Source organism: Pelobates fuscus, chromosome 4 (genome assembly GCF_036172605.1).
Source record: "Pelobates fuscus isolate aPelFus1 chromosome 4, aPelFus1.pri, whole genome shotgun sequence".
Classification (NCBI taxonomy): domain Eukaryota; kingdom Metazoa; phylum Chordata; class Amphibia; order Anura; family Pelobatidae; genus Pelobates; species Pelobates fuscus.
Genome location: NC_086320.1, coordinates 264282681 through 264305868, shown reverse-complemented (window position 1 = coordinate 264305868; position 23188 = coordinate 264282681). Strand labels below are relative to the sequence as shown.

General features: G+C 39.4%; 1 protein-coding gene across 1 annotated transcript in view; it reads left to right on the top strand.

The window, feature by feature from the left end:
• The window catches only part of LOC134609431 (transmembrane channel-like protein 2), a 107712-nt gene extending 87076 nt beyond the window's left edge, over positions 1-20636 (top strand). The window contains exons 15-18 of the mRNA XM_063453108.1: positions 1556-1681; positions 12993-13071; positions 15215-15338; positions 20446-20636. Coding sequence (XP_063309178.1) covers positions 1556-1681; positions 12993-13071; positions 15215-15338; positions 20446-20636 — 520 coding nt within the window. The remainder of the gene's footprint in view (positions 1-1555; positions 1682-12992; positions 13072-15214; positions 15339-20445) is intronic.
• The last annotated feature ends 2552 nt before the right edge of the window (positions 20637-23188 follow it).

The window sequence follows — 23188 nt, the reverse complement described above, 5'->3', positions numbered from 1 at the left end:
AAATAAGACATAACACATGATGCATACATAAATGCTGCAAAGCAAGGGTTTAAAGATCCCACTATTAGAAACTTGAAATATAATCAATCAATCAGGGTGACAGATGTAGAAAACAAAACATAGGGATGGTATAAGTCCTCTTCTGAACGGTCATGGCAATCTTACACTTTTTTATAGTGCTTCCTCAAAGCCACAGTGCTGTGCTTATATACACTGTGAACATTGAAACATACATTTTGGGGGCTTTGTAATTGATGAAGGTCACATGCCTATATCAATCCTTCCTACCTACTCTTCAGTACCATTTTGTGGTTATTGTTAACCATATCTACCTGAAGTGTTTGTTATTCTGGTTTTGGTCTAGGATTGCTTCCTCATAGCACAAGCTTTCTGTTATCCCTTGTTATACCTTCCCATTACTAGTTACTTAAAGGGACACTACAGTCACCAAAACAACTTAATGATGCAGTTTGTGTGTACTGTTCATTCCTCTGAAGTTGTACTGCTCAAATCTATGCCATTTAGTTAAATCACTTTTGTTTACCTTTATGCAGCCCTAGCCACTCCTCCCCTGGCTGTAACTGATAAAGTCTGCGTGGTTTCAATTTCAATCAGATGTAACTTACTTTGAAAGTTGTTATCTCCCGCTCTGTAAATTGAACTTTAATCACACACAGGAGCCTCATGCAAGGTCTAGCAAGCTATTAATAGAGCAGAAGATTACAAAATCTAAATGAAATGGAATGGAATTTTAAATAAAGGAAGTATAAACATTAGATGTCTCTTTACAGGAAGTGTTTATGAAGACTTTGTAAAACACATACAGGAAGGTGTGACTAGAGCTGCATAAACAATATGATTTAACTCCTAAATTGCAGAGAATTGAACAGTGAGACTGAAGGAGCATGATCTATATATCAAAACTGCTTAATTAAGATAACGCTGTTTTGGTGACTATACTGTCTAACTAGGAGTATTTGCAGAACTTTACACATGCCTGTTTACAGACACACTTCTCTTTGTTCATCCCTCTTCAAAATTCTGTTGTTAAGTCCATTAACTCTTTACCTGAATTCTAAAATCAAATTTAATCTATAGTTAGACCTCTGTCTATACATGCAGAATGTATGGATAGATAGTTCAAATCAAATCATTATGGTCACATAAGTTTAAGAGACCTTGAATGCAAAACTTTGACAAAAATTATATATACGTAGCCCAGAATTGTCATTTTGTCTTATTGAGAGGCTGTTTTAAGCGTCCAGTGAATTTTACACTAAACCACTTTGAAACTATAATAATTAATTATACCAGGGGTAGGCAACCTTCGGCTCTCCAGATGTTGTGGACTACATCTCCCTTGATGCTTTGCCAGTAATATGGCTGTAAAAGCATTATGGGAGATGTAGTCCAAAACATCTGGAGAAGCCGAAGGTTGCCTACTCCTGAATTATACCAATAATTTATCTAAAATTCTGAGTTTGTAATGACAAGAAAACTGGATGATGCATGTAAGGTTTGCTGTCTGACCTGCACAATTATAATTTTTTTTAAGTGGGAAGAAAAGAATGTTTGACGTTATTCAAGAAACAATGCAGAATGACTTCCCACCATTTGTTGCCAAAATTCTGAGTTCCATAGCAAATCCTGGCCTGATTATACCAGCAATTCTTCTTATGGTGTGAGTATTCTTTATATTGTTGAGTAGTATATTCATAAAAAAAATTATTCATGTATTAATAATGGTGTATTTTAAGAAAATGAGAACCTAATACAAAATGAGGCATTCTAGTGATATCATAAGTGATTATGCATTGCATGGCTAATAAAGAAGCTTTAATATTGTTTGGATTTTATTTTGTTTATGAAATCTCACAGACACCTCTCCATCTAACTAGAAAATGAAAATAGCAAACAGTCAATTCACATTAAAATAAATCAGTGATAAAACAACAGTCACAATAAGATCTCCTTTTAATACTATTTTCACATTATTTTGAAACTTTGAGAATCGTAAAAGCACCCCAGAAGAGATCAGCAAACTAAATTTGTATATATTTAGCTGTATCAAAACTCATTTCTGATATCAAACATGTGTTCTGTATTTAAATCCTACATTACCTATATTAAAGAGATAATATAATGTAATAAAAAAATACTCAGCAAGCTACGCACACTTTTTCATCAAAATGATGAAATGGCAGGGCTCAATCAGAGGCTTCTCTTAGAGAAGCGTTATAGCTGTCTGGTGCTCATGCGCGACTTCGCCCTGCACCAATCGCGTTCTTCATAGAGCGGCATTGAATGAGTTTGCAAGCTGAGCTGACTGACAATCTATCAATCTATCTCTTTCTATCTATCTATTTCCATCTCTCTATATATCCATCTATTTCTGTCTATTTCTATCTCTCTATCTGACTATCTCACTCTAACACACTCTCACACACTCAGTCACTCACTTTCACTCACTCTCTCACTTTACTCACTCACTTTTACTCACTCGCTCTCTCACTCCCTTTCACTTTTACTCACTCTCACTTACTCTCTCTCACCTGTACTCACTCAGACTCACTCTCACTTTTTCTCACTCTCTCACACTTTTACACACTCTCACACTCACTCTCTCTCACTAACTCTCTCGCTCACTCACTCACTAACTCACTCACTCACTCACTTTCCTTCTAACTCAATATCACTTACTCTCTCTCACTCACGTTCTCACTCTCTTTCACTCTCACTTACTCTCTTTCACTCGCTTTCAGTCACTCACTCTCACTCACTCTCGCCCTTACACATGGTCTCATTCACTTTCACTCTCTCTCTCACTCACTCACCCACTTACTCTATCACTCATTTTCACTCACACTCACTTACGGTTTGGATCCTCCTGCTGTGTCGCCAGTCTCCTGCCTTCTGCCTGTCAGCCCGAGCCAACGCTGTGTGCAAGATATCTTTATCTCCCACTCGATCGGCTCTGGGTACTGACAGGCTCCGGGTTACTAAAGGACACAGGAGGTGCATTCACAGTGCCTCCTGTGTCCTGATAGCACGTTTGATGTCTTCAGCTAAGCGTGAAGATGTCAAATCTGAGTCCTGCGCATCAAGCAGGACTTGATTCGGTAGTCCCTCTGGGGGCCGTCTAAGTGACTGCTACTTTTGGTGTTCCTAGGTTCTAATGTAAACATTGTATTTTCTCAGAAAGTACAGTGTTTACCTGAAAAGCCTGCAGGGAGCTATTGTACTCATCTGAAGAAAAATGGAGGGAAGATTTATGAAAATATATTCTGAACACTGTTTCAACACTACACTTAAATAAATATCCCCCAACGTATTAAGGAAAGGAATAGGGAAAAAGTGAGATCCACCCATACACATGATAAATTAGAAAAAGGGGGAAAGCAAGGAATCTGTTCCCACTGCCTTTATTGGGTAACTAAGGAGCAAAAAATAATAACAAATGCTTTCTTGAACGATAGGGGACACCTATCCAAGATAAGCCACAACACTGGTTGCCTGACTAAATAAAAGTCACTAGCGGCAATCCCATGTTAAATAAGAAAGAACAGTATAATCAAGAAAAATAACAAATGCTTTAATAAACGATAGGGGACACCTATCCAAGGTAAGCCCCAGCAATGGTTGCCTAGCTAGATAGAAAGTTACTAGCGGCAATCCAATGTTAAATTTAAAATTAAAAAGGAGAACAGTGTAAATCAATAGAAGAGTTTGACACTCTTCGTGGTGCACATATGTATCAGAAAAATAATGATAAGATACAATGTGAGAAATCCCACGGAACAAGTCTGCTAACTGTCACTAGAAATGCTAGAAACAGTGTGTCAGAAAAAGAAATATAATGTACAGTTACAATGTGGTGATTTACAATGTATTTCTGTGTAGTCAGAAATCCAAGCTCAATCTATTGTAATGATAGCGATAAAAAATTTAAATTTGACAATATCTTATTACATTTAAATCACATCGGTACAGTATGTTAGTCTCATATAGTACTGCATCAGTCTAATAATGGCGAAGGATAGTTACATCTAGCCCCATATCATGATAAATAATATCGTCGGAGAAAGTGATGTCTTAGATCTTTCTGTGCAAACCTGGGCACATAATGTCAAATCAATGATGAGCTGTGGCTGATGCTAAAATAAGACTAGCACTGACGTAATAAGAAAGGAAAAAATATATATAACGTCTGCACCTAAACCTATTTGTTCATTCGTCAGAAGGGTAAAAAGACCCTTTAATAGAGATAAGGTAGGAAGGGTGCCTTCATGGGCACTCAGTATAGGATAGGTAGGAAGAGTAGAAAAATAATGCAGATGTTAATTTATCCCTAACTGAAGGATTAAGTAATCCAGGTATTATCGTCAGATAGAGCTATCAAAAGTACATGTCCAGAAGGTCTTTGTGTGTCTTACCGGCGGGAGATCGCCGCCTGAGTTCCCAGCCCATGATAAAGTGTGCACGAGGGCAAGGGGGTGTCCGGGAACACACGAGAGGAACCTAATAGTATCGGTGAATTTCCGATATTCGCGCCCCGACGCGCGTTTCACCTAACTTAAAGGTTCATCAGGGGGAACTGGTTAACGGGCTGCTGGGGTTTAAATAGCCCGCCCTTGAGTCTGATGTCTTGCAACCGGGGTCGGGGTAATGATGTTTTTTACAGATGTTATGTGTTGCAAAATCCTGCGTCTGAACTGCTGAAACGTTTTGCCAATATATTGACTGCCACAGATGCAGGTGATCACATAGATCAGTCGTGTTGAACTGCAGTTAACTAAAGCGTTGGTTTCCACTCTGATTTTAGTTTGAGTTGATGTGGTGAATTTTGAGGGCAGAATGTATTGGCAGGCCTTACAATGCCCACACTTATAGGTTCCCTTGGTATTAGATAGCCAGTTCAATGGAGCTGAGGGGGATGCCAAATGGCTGTGGACAAGATGGTCTTGTAGGCTAGTTGGTCTCCGTGCCGTTAGGGATGGATGCTCAGGTAACACGTGTTGGAGCTCAGGGTTATGTAGAAGTATTGGACAGTTTTTTCTGAGAACTTGTGACATAAGTTCCCAGCCCTGGTCAAATGTTGCAATGCAACGGGGGGGGGGGGGGGGGCACCGCTTTCCTTGGGTTTAGAAGAGAGGAGACTAACATTTCTGTCAATACCGCATACCCTGTGAAAAGCACATTTCAGGACACGGTTTGGGTACCCTAGTTCCCTGAATCGGGTCTTCAGTATCTTACATTCATTGTAGAATGTTTGGTCAATGGAGCAATTTCTCCTAGCTCTAAGGTACTGGCTAAAGGGAATAGAGGCTTTGAGTCTGTACGGGTGATGACTCTCCCAGTGTAACAGGCTGTTTGTTGAAGTTGCTTTTCTGAATAATTCCGTATGTATTGTTCCATCTTGTTCCAGTAAGATTTTCAGGTCCAGGAATACCAATTCATGCTCATCTATCACATGTGTCAATTTTAGGTTAATGTCGTTTTCATTGAGGGCTTGAACAAAATCCTCAAACATGGGGATAGAGCCTGTCCAGAGGAGCAACATGTCATCAATATATCTATGCCAGCTTAAGATGAAGGCTTGAAAGCGGCTAAATCTTGGTGTCATGACGACATGTTGCTCCCACCATCCCAAAAAGAGATTCGCATAAGTGGGTGCACAGGCTGTCCCCATGGCGGTGCCAGAGGTCTGTAGATAATAATACTCGTTGAACGTGAAATAATTATGTGTCAAAATGAATTGCAAAATAGCCAGAATGAAGAGTTTCTGCTTTTCATTGTAATGTGTGTTGTCTAAAAAAGATTTGACTGCCCTGATTCCCATGTCATGGGGGATAATGGTATACAGTGCCACCACATCCAGACTTGCTAGTTGTGTATAGGGCGGCACTGTCATGTTTTGCAGCATAACCAGGGTAGACTTGGTATCTTGGAGGTACGATGGTAATGTCAGTACTATGGGATGCAAGATTTTATCAATAAATTTGCTTAACGATTCTGTAAGGCAGTTATTCCCAGATACTATGGGTCTACCAGGGGGAGGTCTCGTGCCCTTGTGAACCTTCGGTAAACAATAGAATGTTGCAATTGTAGGGTTTTTATGGGGTAGTAGGAATCTGAATTCGTCCTTACTAATCACTTGTTGGTCCAAGGCGTCCAAAAATCTTGGATAGGTGTCCCCTATCGTTCAAGAAAGCATTTGTTATTATTTTTTGCTCCTTAGTTACCCAATAAAGGCAGTGGGAACAGATTCCTTGCTTTCCCCCTTTTTCTAATTTATCATTTAATCTTTAAGGGTTACCCCCTCTCTATCTGTTCCTCTAAGACTCAAGACATTCACTCTGAGACAAATTTCTTCGTTGTTCACTTCCCTTGGTTTCAATACCTTATCCAGCCTCGATTACAGGACATTACTTACCATTGTCCATTAAATTCTCTTTTATTTACTTGTTTATATAGTGCCAATTAATGACAGACCTCCTAGACAGATTGGTTGACCCTACGTTAGGTCAGGAGGAGATTACAAATGTCTTCTCAATTAACCCGCTAACATCACATGATGTAATCAATAGCAATATCAATACCGCCTTTTTTGAGATTCAAAAATCCTATCGGGACCAAATAAGAAGCTTCTGGGAACTCACGAGCCTCAAACAATATCTGGAACAAAAATTGGTTCCCAGAGGTTTGCGCCCGGATATCTTATTGCCGGATAAAATCCAAACTGAGGAGCAGCTCAGTGAATGGAATTCCATCCTACTGGGCTGCTCCTTTAAGTTAATGGATTTTCTGGTCAAATTGGAATCTACTAATTTTGATGTGGTTAACACAAAATTAAAACAAGACATCACCTCTATTAAAAAACATAAAACTGACGACTTATATGTTCAGATGGAAATAAAGTTACAACAAAACATTAATAACTTTAGATACCATCTGAAGGTCAAGAAACACACAGTTCCAACGGGACTTTAAGGATTTCAAATATGGGAAGATCTTTAGACAAACTAACAAATACCCGAGACGTAAGAATCCCAATAGAGGTTCTTCCTCCGGTGAAACCGACTGGTCAGATCAAGACCAAACACCTCAATACAGACGTAGAATTCCATCCAAACACAATACTGAACGTACAAGAGATCTGAGTTTCCAACCCAACTCTAATAAAAGTATTCTGAAAAACCCAGAGAAAGCTGTAGCGTTTCTGGACATACCAATCACTACAGAAACCAATAACTCACAAACCACAACCACTACTCTATCCAATCCTTTTTTAGAGCAGGACCAGCCTCGTCAACAACGGGGGAGATTGAGAGACAGGGATCGATGGGCTTACAAGTATCAGAGTCGAACCCAGAGATCATAACCTCTAACAAAATAATCAATCTGTCTAATCTCCATCTATCCATCTACCATATCACCTTGCTAAGTAGGGGCCTGTCATTTGTACCGACCCCTTCCTGCAACAAATTGAATTGGTCTAAGGACCTCAATTTGTTCGGCAGGAAACTGGCCCTCAATATCATGCATGCGAAAAAAGATCAAGCAGCAGCCAATGAATTGGGCCTTTCCAGAAAGGATTACGAACTCTCTAAAACCTTGGACAGCCTGCTGGATGAAAATTACCTCTCTAGACCCTTGACAGACTGTAAACCTCCAAGTTATTTCACCCCTAACTTTGTAGATACCCCCCATGTCGATATTTTTGTCCAAATGTCATTAAAAGAGTTAGAAAACATGGACAATAAGATTGGAGAGACCAGGAATCTAAGCTACCATGAACGTGAAGCATTAAAACATCTCCAACAACAAAGTGATGTGATAATAAAATCCGCTGATAATGGGGGCAATATTGTCCTTATGAACCGCCCTGAGTACATCGATATGTGCATGTCACACCTCGATGACAAATCACATTATAGGACTCTCCCTTCGGATCCAACTAGCAATTTTGTAGGTGAACTCGACATTCTACTCCATGACGCCTTGGACCAACAAGTGATTAGTAAGGACGAATTCAGATTCCTACTACCCCATAAAAACCCTACGATTGCAACATTCTGTTGTTTACCGAAGGTTCACAAGGGCACGAGACCTCCCCCTGGTAGACCCATAGTATCTGGGAATAACTGCCTTACAGAATCGTTAAGCAAATTTATTGATAAAATCTTGCATCCCATAGTACTGACATTACCATCGTACCTCCAAGATACCAAGTCTACCCTGGTTATGCTGCAAAACATGACAGTGCCGCCCTATACACAACTAGCAAGTCTGAATGTGGTGGCACTGTATACCAATATCCCCCATGACATGGGAATCAGGGCAGTCAAATCTTTTTTAGACAACACACATTACAATGAAAAACAGAAACTCTTCATTCTGGCTATTTTGCAATTCATTTTGACACATAATTATTTCACGTTCAACGAGTGTTATTATCTACAGACCTCCGGCAACGCCATGGGGACAGCCTGTGCACCCACTTATGCGAATCTCTTTTTGGGATGGTGGGAGCAACATGTCGTCATGACACCAAGATTTAGCCGCTTTCAAGCCTTCATCTTAAGCTGGCATAGATATATTGACGACATGTTGCTCCTCTGGACAGGCTCTATCCCCATGTTTGAGGATTTTGTTCAAGCCCTCAATGAAAACGACATTAACCTAAAATTGACACATGTGATAGATGAGCATGAATTGGTATTCCTGGACCTGAAAATCTTACTGAAACAAGATGGAACAATACATACGGAATTATTCAGAAAAGCAACTTCAACAAACAGCCTGTTACACTGGGAGAGTCATCACCCGTACAGACTCAAAGCCTCTATTCCCTTTAGCCAGTACCTTAGAGCTAGGAGAAATTGCTCCATTGACCAAACATTCTACAATGAATGTAAGATACTGAAGACCCGATTCAGGGAACTAGGGTACCCAAACCGTGTCCTGAAACGTGCTTTTCACAGGGTATGCGGTATTGACAGAAATGTTAGTCTCCTCTCTTCTAAACCCAAGGAAAGCGGTGGGCCCCCCCGTTGCATTGCAACATTTGACCAGGGCTGGGAACTTATGTCACAAGTTCTCAGAAAAAAATGGCCAATACTTCTACATAACCCTGAGCTCCAACACGTGTTACCTGAGCATCCATCCCTAACGGCACGGAGACCAACTAGCCTACAAGACCATCTTGTCCACAGCCATTTGGCATCCCCCTCAGCTCCATTGAACTGGCTATCTAATACCAAGGGAACCTATAAGTGTGGGCATTGTAAGGCCTGCCAATACATTCTGCCCTCAAAATTCACCACGTCAACTCAAACTAAAATCAGAGTGGAAACCAACGCTTTAGTTAACTGCAGTTCAACACGACTGATCTATGTGATCACCTGCAGCTGTGGCAGTCAATATATTGGCAAAACGTTCCAGCAGTTCAGACGCAGGATTTTGCAACACATAACATCTGTAAAAAACATCATTACCCCGACCCCGGTTGCAAGACATATTCTCAATTTCCATGATGGGAATCCTGACAATCTGAAATTCCAGGCAATTGAGAAATTGTTACCCAACCCCAGAAAGGGGGACTTTAATAAAACCTTGCTCAGAAAGGAGTCACAATGGATTTTTTCATTCAAGACCCTGGTTCCTTCAGGCTTGAACGAGGAATTTAACTATACTCCATTCATACACAAATAACAATTTTTTCACCATCTAAGGCGTAATTGAGTAGACTATACATAGGCTATATTACCTGTCACATCTATATATTAGCCATTCTGTATTTTGTATCTTCTACTCTTTAGCATTTTTATTTATTTTCTTTAACTAGTTGAGCACTATATTAAATCAAGCTTATACCTTATTAATTAAGGCTACCTTATTGAATTTATGATTTTTCCTAACATTGCCATTGGGTTATCTGCTACATTGCTACAAGGATTATAGATATCCTCTATGTCGGCTCTTTCCTTCCTTTGTGCCATCTCCTTTCTGATATGTGAGTCTATCGGATGCATACTTGACTCTCATACATATTAACTTTTCGATGGGGATTGGCTAGGATTCTCTTAATGAACATCACTATGTAATGGACATACTTCCACTACCAAGTTTTGAGCCAATTCGGCCACCGTATCAATCCCTATCCCCTGAGTCTGACGCAACCAATCAGACTCAAGGGTGGGCTATTTAAACCCCAGCAGCCCGTTAACCAGTTCCCCCTGATGAACCTTTAAGCTAGGTGAAACGCGCGTCGGGGCGCGAATATCGGAAATTCACCGATACTATTAGGTTCCTCTTGTGTGTTCCCGGACACCCCCTTGCCCTCGTGCACACTTTATCATGGGCTGGGAACTCAGGCGGCGATCTCCCGCCGGTAAGACACACGAAGACCTTCTGGACATGTACTTTTGATAGCTCTATCTGACGATAATACCTGGATTACTTAATCCTTCAGTTAGGGATAAATTAACATCTGCATTATTTTTCTACTCTTCCTACCTATCCTATACTGAGTGCCCATGAAGGCACCCTTCCTACCTTATCTTTATTAAAGGGTCTTTATACCCTTCTGACGAATGAACAAATAGGTTTAGGTGCAGACGTTATATATATTTTTTCCTTTCTTATTACGTCAGTGCTAGTCTTATTTTAGCATCAGCCACAGCTCATCATCGATTTGACATTATGTGCCCAGGTTTGCACAGAAAGATCTAAGACATCACTTTCTCCGACGATATTATTTATCATGATATGGGGCTAGATGTAACTATCCTTCACCATTATTAGACTGATGCAGTACTATATGAGACTAACATACTGTACCGATGTGATTTAAATGTAATAAGATATTGTCAAATTTAAATTTTTTATCGCTATCATTACAATAGATTGAGCTTGGATTTCTGACTACACAGAAATACATTGTAAATCACCACATTGTAACTGTACATTATATTTCTTTTTCTGACACACTGTTTCTAGCATTTCTAGTGACAGTTAGCAGACTTGTTCTGTGGGATTTCTCACATTGTATCTTATCATTATTTTTCTGATACATATGTGCACCACGAAGAGTGTCAAACTCTTCTATTGATTTACACTGTTCTCCTTTTTAATTTTAAATTTAACATTGGATTGCCGCTAGTAACTTTCTATCTAGCTAGGCAACCATTGCTGGGGCTTACCTTGGATAGGTGTCCCCTATCGTTTATTAAAGCATTTGTTATTTTTCTTGATTATACTGTTCTTTCTTATTTAACATGGGATTGCCGCTAGTGACTTTTATTTAGTCAGGCAACCAGTGTTGTGGCTTATCTTGGATAGGTGTCCCCTATCGTTCAAGAAAGCATTTGTTATTATTTTTTGCTCCTTAGTTACCCAATAAAGGCAGTGGGAACAGATTCCTTGCTTTCCCCCTTTTTCTAATTTATCATTTAATCTTTAAGGGTTACCCCCTCTCTATCTGTTCCTCTAAGACTCAAGACATTCACTCTGAGACAAATTTCTTCGTTGTCCACCCATACACATTTTAATGTATTATAAAGATAAAGCCAAATACCAAATAAACCTTGCCTTTAAAGTTGCTGTAATTGCAGAACTTGATGAAATGATGTAGTTTCTGAATCCACAGTGAGCAGAAAGTGACTTATTTGCTAGAGGGCAGGCTTTATAGCAGTAGCAATTTTTTGCAGTTATGGGCTAAAAACCATACATCCCAACTTCATCAGTCCCGAAACCAGGACACCGATAGGAAAGAGGGAAGGGCAAAAAGGGGATCGACCTGCTGGTAAGGGGGCATGCCCATTTACATTAATGGCAGATCAGCCTGGTGTGAATACATGCCAGGTTGTCTGCCAATCATTTTATCCAACCCACTAAGGGCAGGCCCTGCAGGGAGTACAGTTTCAGTGCTCACTGCTGGGTCCTAGTGTTGCTCTTGCGCTATGTTTGAGGCCCTAAAAATCGTGACTGTCCTGCAAATTATGGACTGCTGGCAGGCATGCTAAACTGTGCAGGCAGACAACGTCGTTATAGTGCTTAGTGCAACATTTTAAGTGTTTTAGAAAAAGTGTTTTAAAATCAAGGCAAAATCTGCAGTTCAAGAACAGAGGGTTCTGTCTCAAGTGCCTTAAACCCCAATAAGATACAGGGGCCATAATCACAGGGTAGGAGGCTGGCAAGCAGGCCCCTCCAAAAACTCATGGCAAACTCCCTTAAAAAGGGGAATTAACATATAAACTAAATGGGCGCCAGAAGATCATACTGATTCAGCAGCAGAGAAAATGGATTGTAATTTTAAAGGGACACTATAGTCACCCAGACCACACTTCAGCTCAATGAAGTGGTCTGGGTGCCAGGTCCCTCAGGTTTTAACCCTTCAGATGCAAACATAGCAGTTTCAGAGAAACCAGTTAAGCCAGTCTCCAGTGGCTGTCTAGAGGCTCATCTGCGACGCTGGAGGCATATTATGCCTTCATCGCGCAGAGCGTCCATAGGAAAGCATTGAGAAATTCTTTCCTATGGACACTTTGAATGCGCGCGCGGCACTTGCCGCAATTCGGCTCCGCCGACATCGGCAGAGGGAGATGACATCGGCGAGGAAGGAGAGGTCGAACCCCTTCAGCGCCACGGGAGGGGGACCCTGAGGGTGGGGGCACCCTCAGGGCATTATAGTTTTAAGAAAACCGCTTTGTTTTCCTGACACTATAGTGATCCTTTTAGGATTCACCTTGCGGAAATGATTTGAAGCTTACAGAGTGCGGTTCTTTTTTTCTTAAATTTGAAATTCACTTTAAACTTTTACTTTATTTAATATTTATTATTTAATAATAAAATATTTTACCAGGATGGATACATTGAGATTTCTCTCGTTTTCAAGTATGTCCTGGGTAACAACATTGTGTATTAATTCAGTAACATGTTATAACAGTTGTTATGATTACTAACAATAAAATGTTTTCATATTTTCTCAGGTTAGCTATTTATTACCTAAATGCAGTTTCCAAAGCTTACCAGCAAGCAAACTTAGATCTGAAGAAAAAAATGCAGATGGTAAGGCACCACCTATAATTCCTTGAAACACTGTAGTGCAGGGGTAGGCAACCTTTTAGCAGCACTGTGCCGATATAGGATTGTGGTGTCCCGTAGCGTGCCGATCCTATTTTTTTAATTGAGGTGTGTATGCTGCTTGTGTTATTTTTACTGTAATTGCCTAGTAGCGTTGTATTTGTGAGCGTTGTATTATATTGTATATGTTCATTAGTAGTTTATGGTATTGTGTATGATACCTATGAGTGTGGGCTGTGTATGAGGGCTGCTTGTGGAATTGTGTGTGGATGGATATATCACATTGTGTGTTTGGTAGTGTGTGTATGTGTGGGGCTGTTTGGGGTATTGCATGTGAGAGACTGCATGTGGCATTGTGTGCTTCTATGTGGATTGTCAGTGGTGTTGAGTTTGTGCGGATTGTGTGTATGTTTGTGTGGGGGCTGTTCGTATTATTTGTATGAGGGGAAGGTTATTCTGCATTTCTGTGTATATATAGCAGTGTGGGTGGGTTCCAGTGGGGACCAGGCCGGCCAGGTATAGCTCAAGTATAGGAGCTGCAACAGCAGCTGCAGGCTGCTCAGCTACAGTGTTGATTCCCATTCACAAGTGCTGGGAGGAAGTGATCGGAGATCACTTACTCTATGTGCTGCAATGCATAAATTGAGGATTGTCCTTCACCACCTTTTCGTATTAGCAGATATCTGAAGTTTAACTGAGACTCCTGATAGGACAGAGCCTGTTTGGCTCTAGCAGCCTTGAGTGCCGTGCAAAGACACCTCGAGTGCCGTGCATGGCACTAGTGCCGTAGGTTGCCTACCCCTGCTGTAGTGCTTTGATATAATGGTTACATAGTAATGTTGCATGATTACAATAAAAAAAAAAAAGTTCTATTAGCTTGCAAACAGAAAAGCTTGAAAAAAACACATATTTCCATGGCAACTGTAAATAACGGCTGCTGGAGAATTACAACCAATGGAAATACCATGTGCACATGCATAATGCAGCTTCCGGATATTGGCAGTTTATCATTCAATTGCATACTCAGTCCTCAGTCAATTACATTCAAACAATTAGAATGTATGATGAATATACACAATCAGGGTCATTTACTAAAGTAAGAATTCAAAGTGAATTTCAAATTTAAGGTAAACATAGCTGAACTGGAAAAAGTCAGCTATGCTTCCAGTTTAGCTACTTTGGCCTCAAATTTGAAATTCACTTTGAATTCTCACTTTAGCAAATAACCCTGAATGAAAAAATAGGGATCAGGCAGATTGGGAGTGAAGATCTAAAAACTCTAGTTTTAGGCTCCCCATGTGCTCTGTAAAAAAGTAACAAACATTTTATTTACCTTATCTCTAGCATCAAGTCTCTCTAGGCACTACCACATACTCCTCCTCTTGTATTGTTCAGTCACCTCCAGGACGATAGTCCAATCCAGTTCATAGTCCAATCCAGTACATCTCATTAGGCATTGGGCACAGTAGGCACATATGCGGTGCTTGCTGCAATCCATCATTGATTCTATTGTTATTTTCTATTAAAAGCTGTGATGGCACTGCGCATGTGCGTTTAACATCACAGTATACATGTGTACGAGAGCCTGAGAGTAACAGTCTCAGATCTCCTAACCAGAGTGCTTGTAGGTATGGCTTGAAGCCTTCTAACTATTAAAATAAATGTTTTGGGGGCACTTGCAAAGGGAGATCAACTGTAGGCACTATAACAACTTCAATTGGATGAAGCTTGTGTAGTTAATACAGTGTCATTTTAGCAGCTACTATAGTCATACCTTACAAGGCTAGAGATAGCAAATACCAGGACAGGAAGACCTACCATTCAACATGATTCATGATATAAAGCACATTATCTAAGTCCAGATCAATATTATTTATATGTAACCCTCTCCGATGCGGTCTACCTTTATTATGGACTATATATGTACAATGGCTTCCATAAACGCACATATCTATGTTTATTGTACTAATTTTTACCGAGTTAAAAAACAAACATAACTAATCTCACTGGACATACTTTTCACCTGTAGGCTATCAGGTATATGGACAGTTACAGCATGAGTATTCCATGTGTCTACAGGTATATATAGCATAATAATATAGCATAATTATTATTTTTTTTTAACCAGCAAAGGGAAGAAGACAAAAATAAGCGGAACAATAATACTCAGACTAATTCTGTAATGAGAGATCTAGAAGAGTTGCTCCCGCCAAGTGCAAGAAATGCTCTCCGACTTCAAGCCATTGGTGAAGGTAAAGCACCAGACTTTCCCTTAATTGCAATGGGAAAATGAGATAACAATGTTTGCATATGAATTGTTCTGCATGTAACTTCTTTTACTTACATAGGCGACTTAACTAAGGAGGCCTACAAATTTTTTCAGTGACATGTTTGGTGTAGTATGATAAAAGTGCAGTGATAATGTATGATTGTAGGAAGGTATGTTATGCTTAAAATGTCATGCAGTTAGACACGCTGTAGTTAAAGACGTTCAGACACACATAATATCATCCAAACCAGATTATATTTGCGCATCAGCCTTGGTAACATTTTTGTTTTACAAGAGAGTTTTTATGAAGCATAACATTCCCACAGCATGTCATATATATATATATCTATATATATATATATATATATATATATATATATAGATATATATATATATTACATTAACCATAAATAGTGATGTAGCGAACATAACATTTTCCGTTCGCGAACGGCGAACGCGAACTTCCGCAAATGTCCGCGAACGGACGAACCGGGCGAACCGCCATAGACTTCAATAGGCAGGCAAATTTTAAAACGCACAGGGACTCTTTCTGGCCACAATAGTGATGGAAAAGTTGTTTCAAGGGGACTAACACCTGGACTGTGGCATGCCGGAGGGGGATCCATGGCAAAACTCCCATGGAAAATTACACAGTTGATGCAGAGTCTGGTTTTAATCCATAAAGGGCATAAATCACCTAACATTCCTAAATTGTTTGGAATAACATGAAACACGCATTTCGCCACACAGGGCTTTATCAACTGGCAATAAAAAAATATTAATGCCAGTTGATAAAGCCCTGTGTGGCGAAATGCGTTTTGGCTATTTTTATATATTTTTACTATACTAATAAAGGAATATTGTGTCTTTTACTATTTACTTGCCATATACCTTTTATTTTATCTTTATTTTAATTTATTTTTCTACCTGGTCACACGTCACTTTGGAGCTGACAGCCGTCCAAAGAATCCTAGGTGGGGATTATACCACCCACGCCATCATATTGAGCAGTATATCCTGCTCATACAAATGTGAGCACTTTTTCTACTTTTCAGACTCATTTTTATTACAAATACAGTGAGCACTATATTTGGCTTTTATTTCTCTTTCATACCGAGGATTTATCTACACCTATATCCCACCAGTGGGGGGCAAACGCCACTGAATGCTAATCACACTTGAGCGAGTATATGCTCTCGAATAGATTTCCCAAGCTATAGAAGATCCAGCTTCTCATTGAATACATTATATACTCAAGTCTCTACTAGCCTATTGGAACCCACAAGAAGCCTACTATATATCGGGACTATTATGTACATATTTATTTTTATTCTTTGCTTATACTTTTATCATATGTGAGTACTATATATCTATTTATTTACCTTTTTCTGTATAGCGCAACCTATTATTGTGTTAGTATATTGTGTTAGTATAAGGGTTACGCCCGCTTCACAGTGACAGACCAAGCTCCCCGTTTAACGCACCGCAAACAACCGCAAACAGTCCATTTTCACAACCGCAAACTCCCCATTTGTACAAGGTTGGATACCAAGCTAGCCATGTCCCGTTCCTTGTCCTCACTGATGTCATTGAAGGTCTCTTCCTCCACCCAGCCACGTACAACACCAAGGGTCCCCGAAAGGTGACAACAAGCCCCCTGTATTTTTTTTTTTTAAATGTACACTACTGTTACACCAGATATGAGTTGCACTGGTGTGACACTGTGCCCTGGCAGGCCTTGAAACGCACACTAAAGGGTAGTGACACAGAAACCACGAAAGGACAAAGTGGATAGGGCTAGGGAAGTTTAAATATCCTTTAACATTTGATTGGCCCACGTCATCCCTACGCCCCCAAAACGTTCGTGTGTGCGGGTGCTGGAATGACGTGGACCAATGGGAGCCTGAATCAACTTTTGGCTCCCACTGCCCCTTTAAGAGCGAGCTCATGACTTGAGCCGTGCTCCTAGTGCCAGGCGGGCCACGTGACCGATCACTGCGGTCAGTGCACGCGGCTAAGTCAGAAGAGGTGATAAAGCCGCATGCGGCTCGTGTGGAGGCAGGAGTGATCCAGCCACGCGCGGCTCAAGCTTAGGAGCCAGGTCGGTCCCAGGATAAGGTAAATACAGCCACAACCACTTATCCCAATCACACACCTTTCCTAATGTCCTATCCCATTAAAAGCATATTACCGCATATTTAATAAAACATATAGACCCCCTACTTCATCCAGGTTACCGATCGATGGTTCGATATTCTGAGCCCTCTCTGATTTACTGTACACGACTATTCGATATTCCCACAAATTTTATATAGCATTTTATGTTTGTTTCAGACCACCTTGAAAATATTGGATATCTCTAAAAATCATGATCACTATATACTTTCTCTACAACCCTCTAAAACGAACCAAACTACTCATCCATCCGCTTTACCACTTTATCCCACCTAGAACTAGTGCCCAGTTAAAATACTTGACTCTTACTTACCCACACTCAGTCATGCTGCCACACACATTTCACCACTACTTTCACTGAATCCTTCTGACTACAGCTAAATTCATCTTCTACATCAGAACACTACTCCTAAGATTGGGTTGTATCCATGTCTCGGGTCTTTCATTTAGAATAGGGGCAGCTTCGGTCTCCTTCAACACTGACACTCCAGTGCATATTATTAAAAGATTGGGCAGATGGAAATCCTCAGTCTACAACCGATATATTCCTCATCCCGAGAAAGAAATGAGGAAAGCTTTTAAAAGTTTGGCTTTGTAAATTTGATGCAATAAGTGTGTTTTTCTTTAATACCTTTTCACCCTCTTTGCATGAACCCGATTTACATATGTTACTAATATGTTTCTGAACAAATATATTATATTATTCACTCACTCACTCACTCTATGGGCCAGCCTAAGACATCATGCTGCCTAGGTCCAACGATAAATGACTATGGGGATAATGTATAATAAACACAGGTTACTGGCTATGGGGGGGGAAATGTATAATAAGCGCTGGTTACTGGCTATGGGAGGATAATGCATAATAAACACAGGTTACTGGCTATGGGAGGGATAATTTATAATAAACACAGGTTACTGGCTATGGGGGTAATGTATAATAAACACAGGTTACTGGCTATGGGAGGGATAATGTATAATAAACACAGGTTACTGGCTATTGGAGGGATAATGTATAATAAACACAGGTTACTGGCTATGGGGGGGGGATAATGTATAATAAACACAGATTACTGGCTATGGAGGGATAATGTATAATAAACACAGGTTACTGGCTATGGAGGATAATGTATAATAAACACAGGTTACTGGCTATGGGGGAAATAATGTATAATAAGCACAGGTTACTGGCTATGGGGGATAATGTATAATAAACACAGGTTACTGGCTATGGGAGGATAATGTATAATAAACACAGGTTACTGGCTATGTGAGGATAATGTATAATAAACACAGGACTGGCTATGGGAGGATAATGTATAATAAACACAGGTTACTGGCTATGGGGAGGATAATGTATAATAAACACATATACTGGCTATGGGAGGATAATGTATAATAAACACAGGTTACTGGCTATGGGGGATAATGTATAATAAACACAGGTTACTGGCAATGGGGGGATAATGTATAATAAACACAGGTTACTGGCTATCGGGGGATAATGTATAATAAACACAGGTTACTGGCTATGGGGGGGATAATGTATAATAAACACAGGTTACTGGCTATGGGGGGGGATAATGTATAATAAACACAGGTTACTGGCTATGGGGGATAATGTATAATAAACACAGGTTGCTGGCTATGGGGGATAATGTATAATAAACACAAACACAAAAAAAAAATAATAATAAAAAAAAAAGAATGCAGCTTCAGAATTAATCTAAATTGTATGCTTTCTAGGATGTGGGAGGGTCTGGGAGGGAGGGTCTGCTGCTGATTGGCTGGAATGTGTCTGCTGACTGTGAGGTACAGGGTCAAATTTTACTCAATGATGACGAATAGGGGGCGGACCGAACATCGCATATGTTCGCCATCCATGGCGAACGCGAACAAGCTATGTTCGCCAGGAACTATTTACCAGCGAACCGTTCGGGACATCACTAACCAGAAACCATAATTACTCACATATCAGACACGCCAGCAGAATATGAATAGCAGTTTACAACACTGATGGGTTCTTCACAAACTAATAAACAAACAATAGTTATTGATCTGTCATTGCTTTTCCTTGGTTGCTGAAGTGCACTTACTTTATTGTCATCCCTAACTCACGTTTTCCATTTTACTTGTGTTTTTTCTGTCTCTACACTTCTTTATATTGTTTCTACTTTTTGGTGTTGCTGTTGTTGTATGGGTGCTTTGTCTTACACAAATCTTAATGTTATATATTTAGGGTTTAGAAATTTTATCTCAAATCATGTTGATTTGAGTTGGGTTCCACCATTGACCTCAATGTATTTTCTTCTTCATTTAAGTGCAATTGAAGTAGAGGGAGACATGTAGCATTTTCTAAATATGTTTTAAGATATTTTTCTAGTGTTTCAATTATTGATCACCACTAGAGTGATCCTCCTGCAAATAATATAAATATTATCATCAACGTATTATTATCGTATAAATTTGCCTACGGTGTGTGTGTATATATATATATATATATTATATATATTAGAATAATCAGCATTTAAATTAATAAATTTATAATATTTACATGCAGCAATACACAATATAGCTTAAAAAAGTTGTATGGACTTTATCACTTATAGCTGTTTGCTATTTGCTGAATGCAAAAAATGCTTAACTTAAATAATTTGAATAGAGATTTTTCTGTTTTTGAAACAAATAGGGTTTTTGCCTTTTTTTGAATAACAATAGCACAAATTTGAACTTGGTAGGCTAAATTACTATAGATAGAACCAAGAAACTATATAAGGTTTTCAAAAAGCATTAAAGCAATTGATTGCAAAAGTCTTACCATTAATCTACAGATACCAAGTTGTTATTAAACTGTACTCCATTCACAGCAACATGTGTACACAATAATAATTTGATTATTTTTGTTCAATTTCCAGAGAGTCATCTCAACCCTGCTCAAAGAAACACACAGAGTGGCAGTGGGGCAACACCGACAAATAACAAGTCAATGCCAACACCACGTATAGCTGTTACAAGCCCACCAGTGCCAAGACAAGCAGGATCCCACATGGGGGGATCTTCCTATCATCCTGGGCCTAATCCACAAGGGACACACTCTAGACATTAAAAACGTTCAGCCAATGTTTATGTCTTCCATTATCTCCGACCCACGTCATATAGGGGTTTTGGTTGGTTTCTTTGTGTTTGTTTTTTTTAAGACATTCACTTTTAAGACATTCCCACACAATAGCTGTTAACAATGAATAAATATATATTTTGTCAACAAATCCTTAATTCATTGCACACTCAGTGTACGTAAGAAAGGAAACAATGAAATATTGTGTATAGAATCTCAGGTGAAAGATTTTTCTTGTATTATCACATTTTAGTTTTTTGTTTAGTTTTTTTTTTCATCAGAAAAAGGTTTGACCATGTTAGCAACGAGTAATGCTCTAAAAATGTTATGGAAACTAGTCCAAATCCAATAGTTATTTGAGGGAGAAATGTCATATATCTGGGAATTACATAATTGAATAAAACATTGAAAATCACCGATAACATTTGTTTTGTAACATATATATAAATATCAAGTAAATCTGCTATGTAGGTTACCTACCTTCTGTAACTTAGAGAGCTGCAACAGGTATTCCATCAATATTTAACATAATTTTTTTTTTCATATCTATACTTCGTGATACTGATACATATTACCCAACTGCACATTTGTCTATCATTGTGAACAATGTGATCAGTGTAAAATAAACATATTAATATATAAATCCATGTGTTTAATTATCTAAGTCACCATAATATAGACTCTGATTTATAAAGTAGTGTGTTTCTCATAAGAATAATTAGTGTAGAATATGGCATATTCTATGTTTCTATTAATTATTTATGGATGTCTGGATTGACATAAGTAACAGATGGTATCAACAAGTCACAAGGTTTTCTTGTATGAGAACTCTGGAATGTGGATTGGGGGTCCTGTCCTTATACGGCTAGGGCTATACTTTGATGTCAGTAAGGTCAGTAAGGTCTCTCTCTCTCTCTCTGCTCTTCTTGCTGTACAGCTATGTAACAATGTAACTCTCCCTTCAGAAGTCCAGCAATTACCATCTGCTGTTGAACATCCATGATCATGTAACATCCTTTGCGGTTTTATTATGTATCAGTAACTAAGAATAAACCTAAAGAAACCGTAAGTCAGATTCCATATTAGTAATGTATATTAATGTAGTAAGCCCTTGACCCAAGACTATATATACAAAAGAAGTATATATCAATCGACTGGAAAAAAACACAGAAGAAGAAACGAAGATTTTACAATTATACACATTTATTAAGAATGCTGTCTGTCTTAGCTGATTGCTTTCTGCCTGCATTGAAATTGAAAAACCATCAATGGCAGCAGAGACATTTTCCTAATAAGACATAGTACAATAACTATGTTTTTAAAAGATTTCTTGTGCTGAGAAACACAAGAAATCTTAACTTGGAATTGTGGAGAACTAACAAAGGACCTTCAGGATAGCTTCTTTAACTATTACTTATTTTCTCCCAGACAATAATTCAAAGTGCTTTTCAAATTTAAAGCCAAAGTTGCCACACTGAAAGCATAACTGACTTGGAAATGTTTTCCAGTTTGGACATTTTTGTTTCTTAAATTTTAAATTTACTTTGAGTTCCTGACAATGGTCACTTTAGTGAATAACCATGAGGTTATTTCTGTTCCTTAAATTTAAAATGTACTTTAAGTTCCTGACAATGGTCACATTAGTGAATAACTCTGAGGTTATTCACTAAAGTGAGCATTGTCAGGAACTCAAAGTAAATTTAAAATTTAAGGACCAAAAATGTCCAAACTGGAAAAGATTTCCAAGTCAGTTATGCTTCCAGTGTGGCAACGTGTCATGATCGCACTTACCTGTGACTCCCCCGCTGCATCTCCGCCTGCGGATGCACCTGTCTCCTCTCAGTGCACGCCGAGGACTCCAGCGTGCACAGCATTGTGTAAATCTGACTGGCAGTCCTGCAACACGTAGACGTGGACACGTTTTCCCACGCCGCGACTCGCGGGAGGTCCCAGTTGAAGCCACGTGTGATTCTCTCACTAGGCACTTGCTCACCCGAACGACGGCCAATTAAAGGAACAGTACAGCTGAAGTTGTTTAAAGGACTAATTACCTAATCAATAGAATGTGAGAGGTGGATACCTTTCCCCTATAAAGTCACAAGTCTACCTCTACCTCAGTTCTACTGTGCTTACTGTGGTGTCCACTTCAGTGTGCCTATGCTGACTTATCTGATTTATCCGGTATCTGACCTTCAGCCTGTTTTATCATCTCTGAACCCGTGCCGCCTGAACTGACCGCTGGCTTTCCTCGACTATGATTTGGTTTTCCCCTTTGGTACTTTGCCTTGGCTGATTCCTGCCTCCTGGACTTCTCCCGTCAATTATGTGACAGACATAACACAACATTGGCCTTAAATTTGAAAATCACTTTGAATTCAAGCTGAATTTCCAAGAATGTTTACTTCATTGAATATCCCTGTATGAATAACCTACAATGTGATGAAATCCAGATTTTATTCAGCGAGGATTGAATGGAGCTCAGTGGGCTAATGCATCAGCAGAATCTGTTCTAACCTTTGTGTCACAGGTTCAAATCCTGGCAG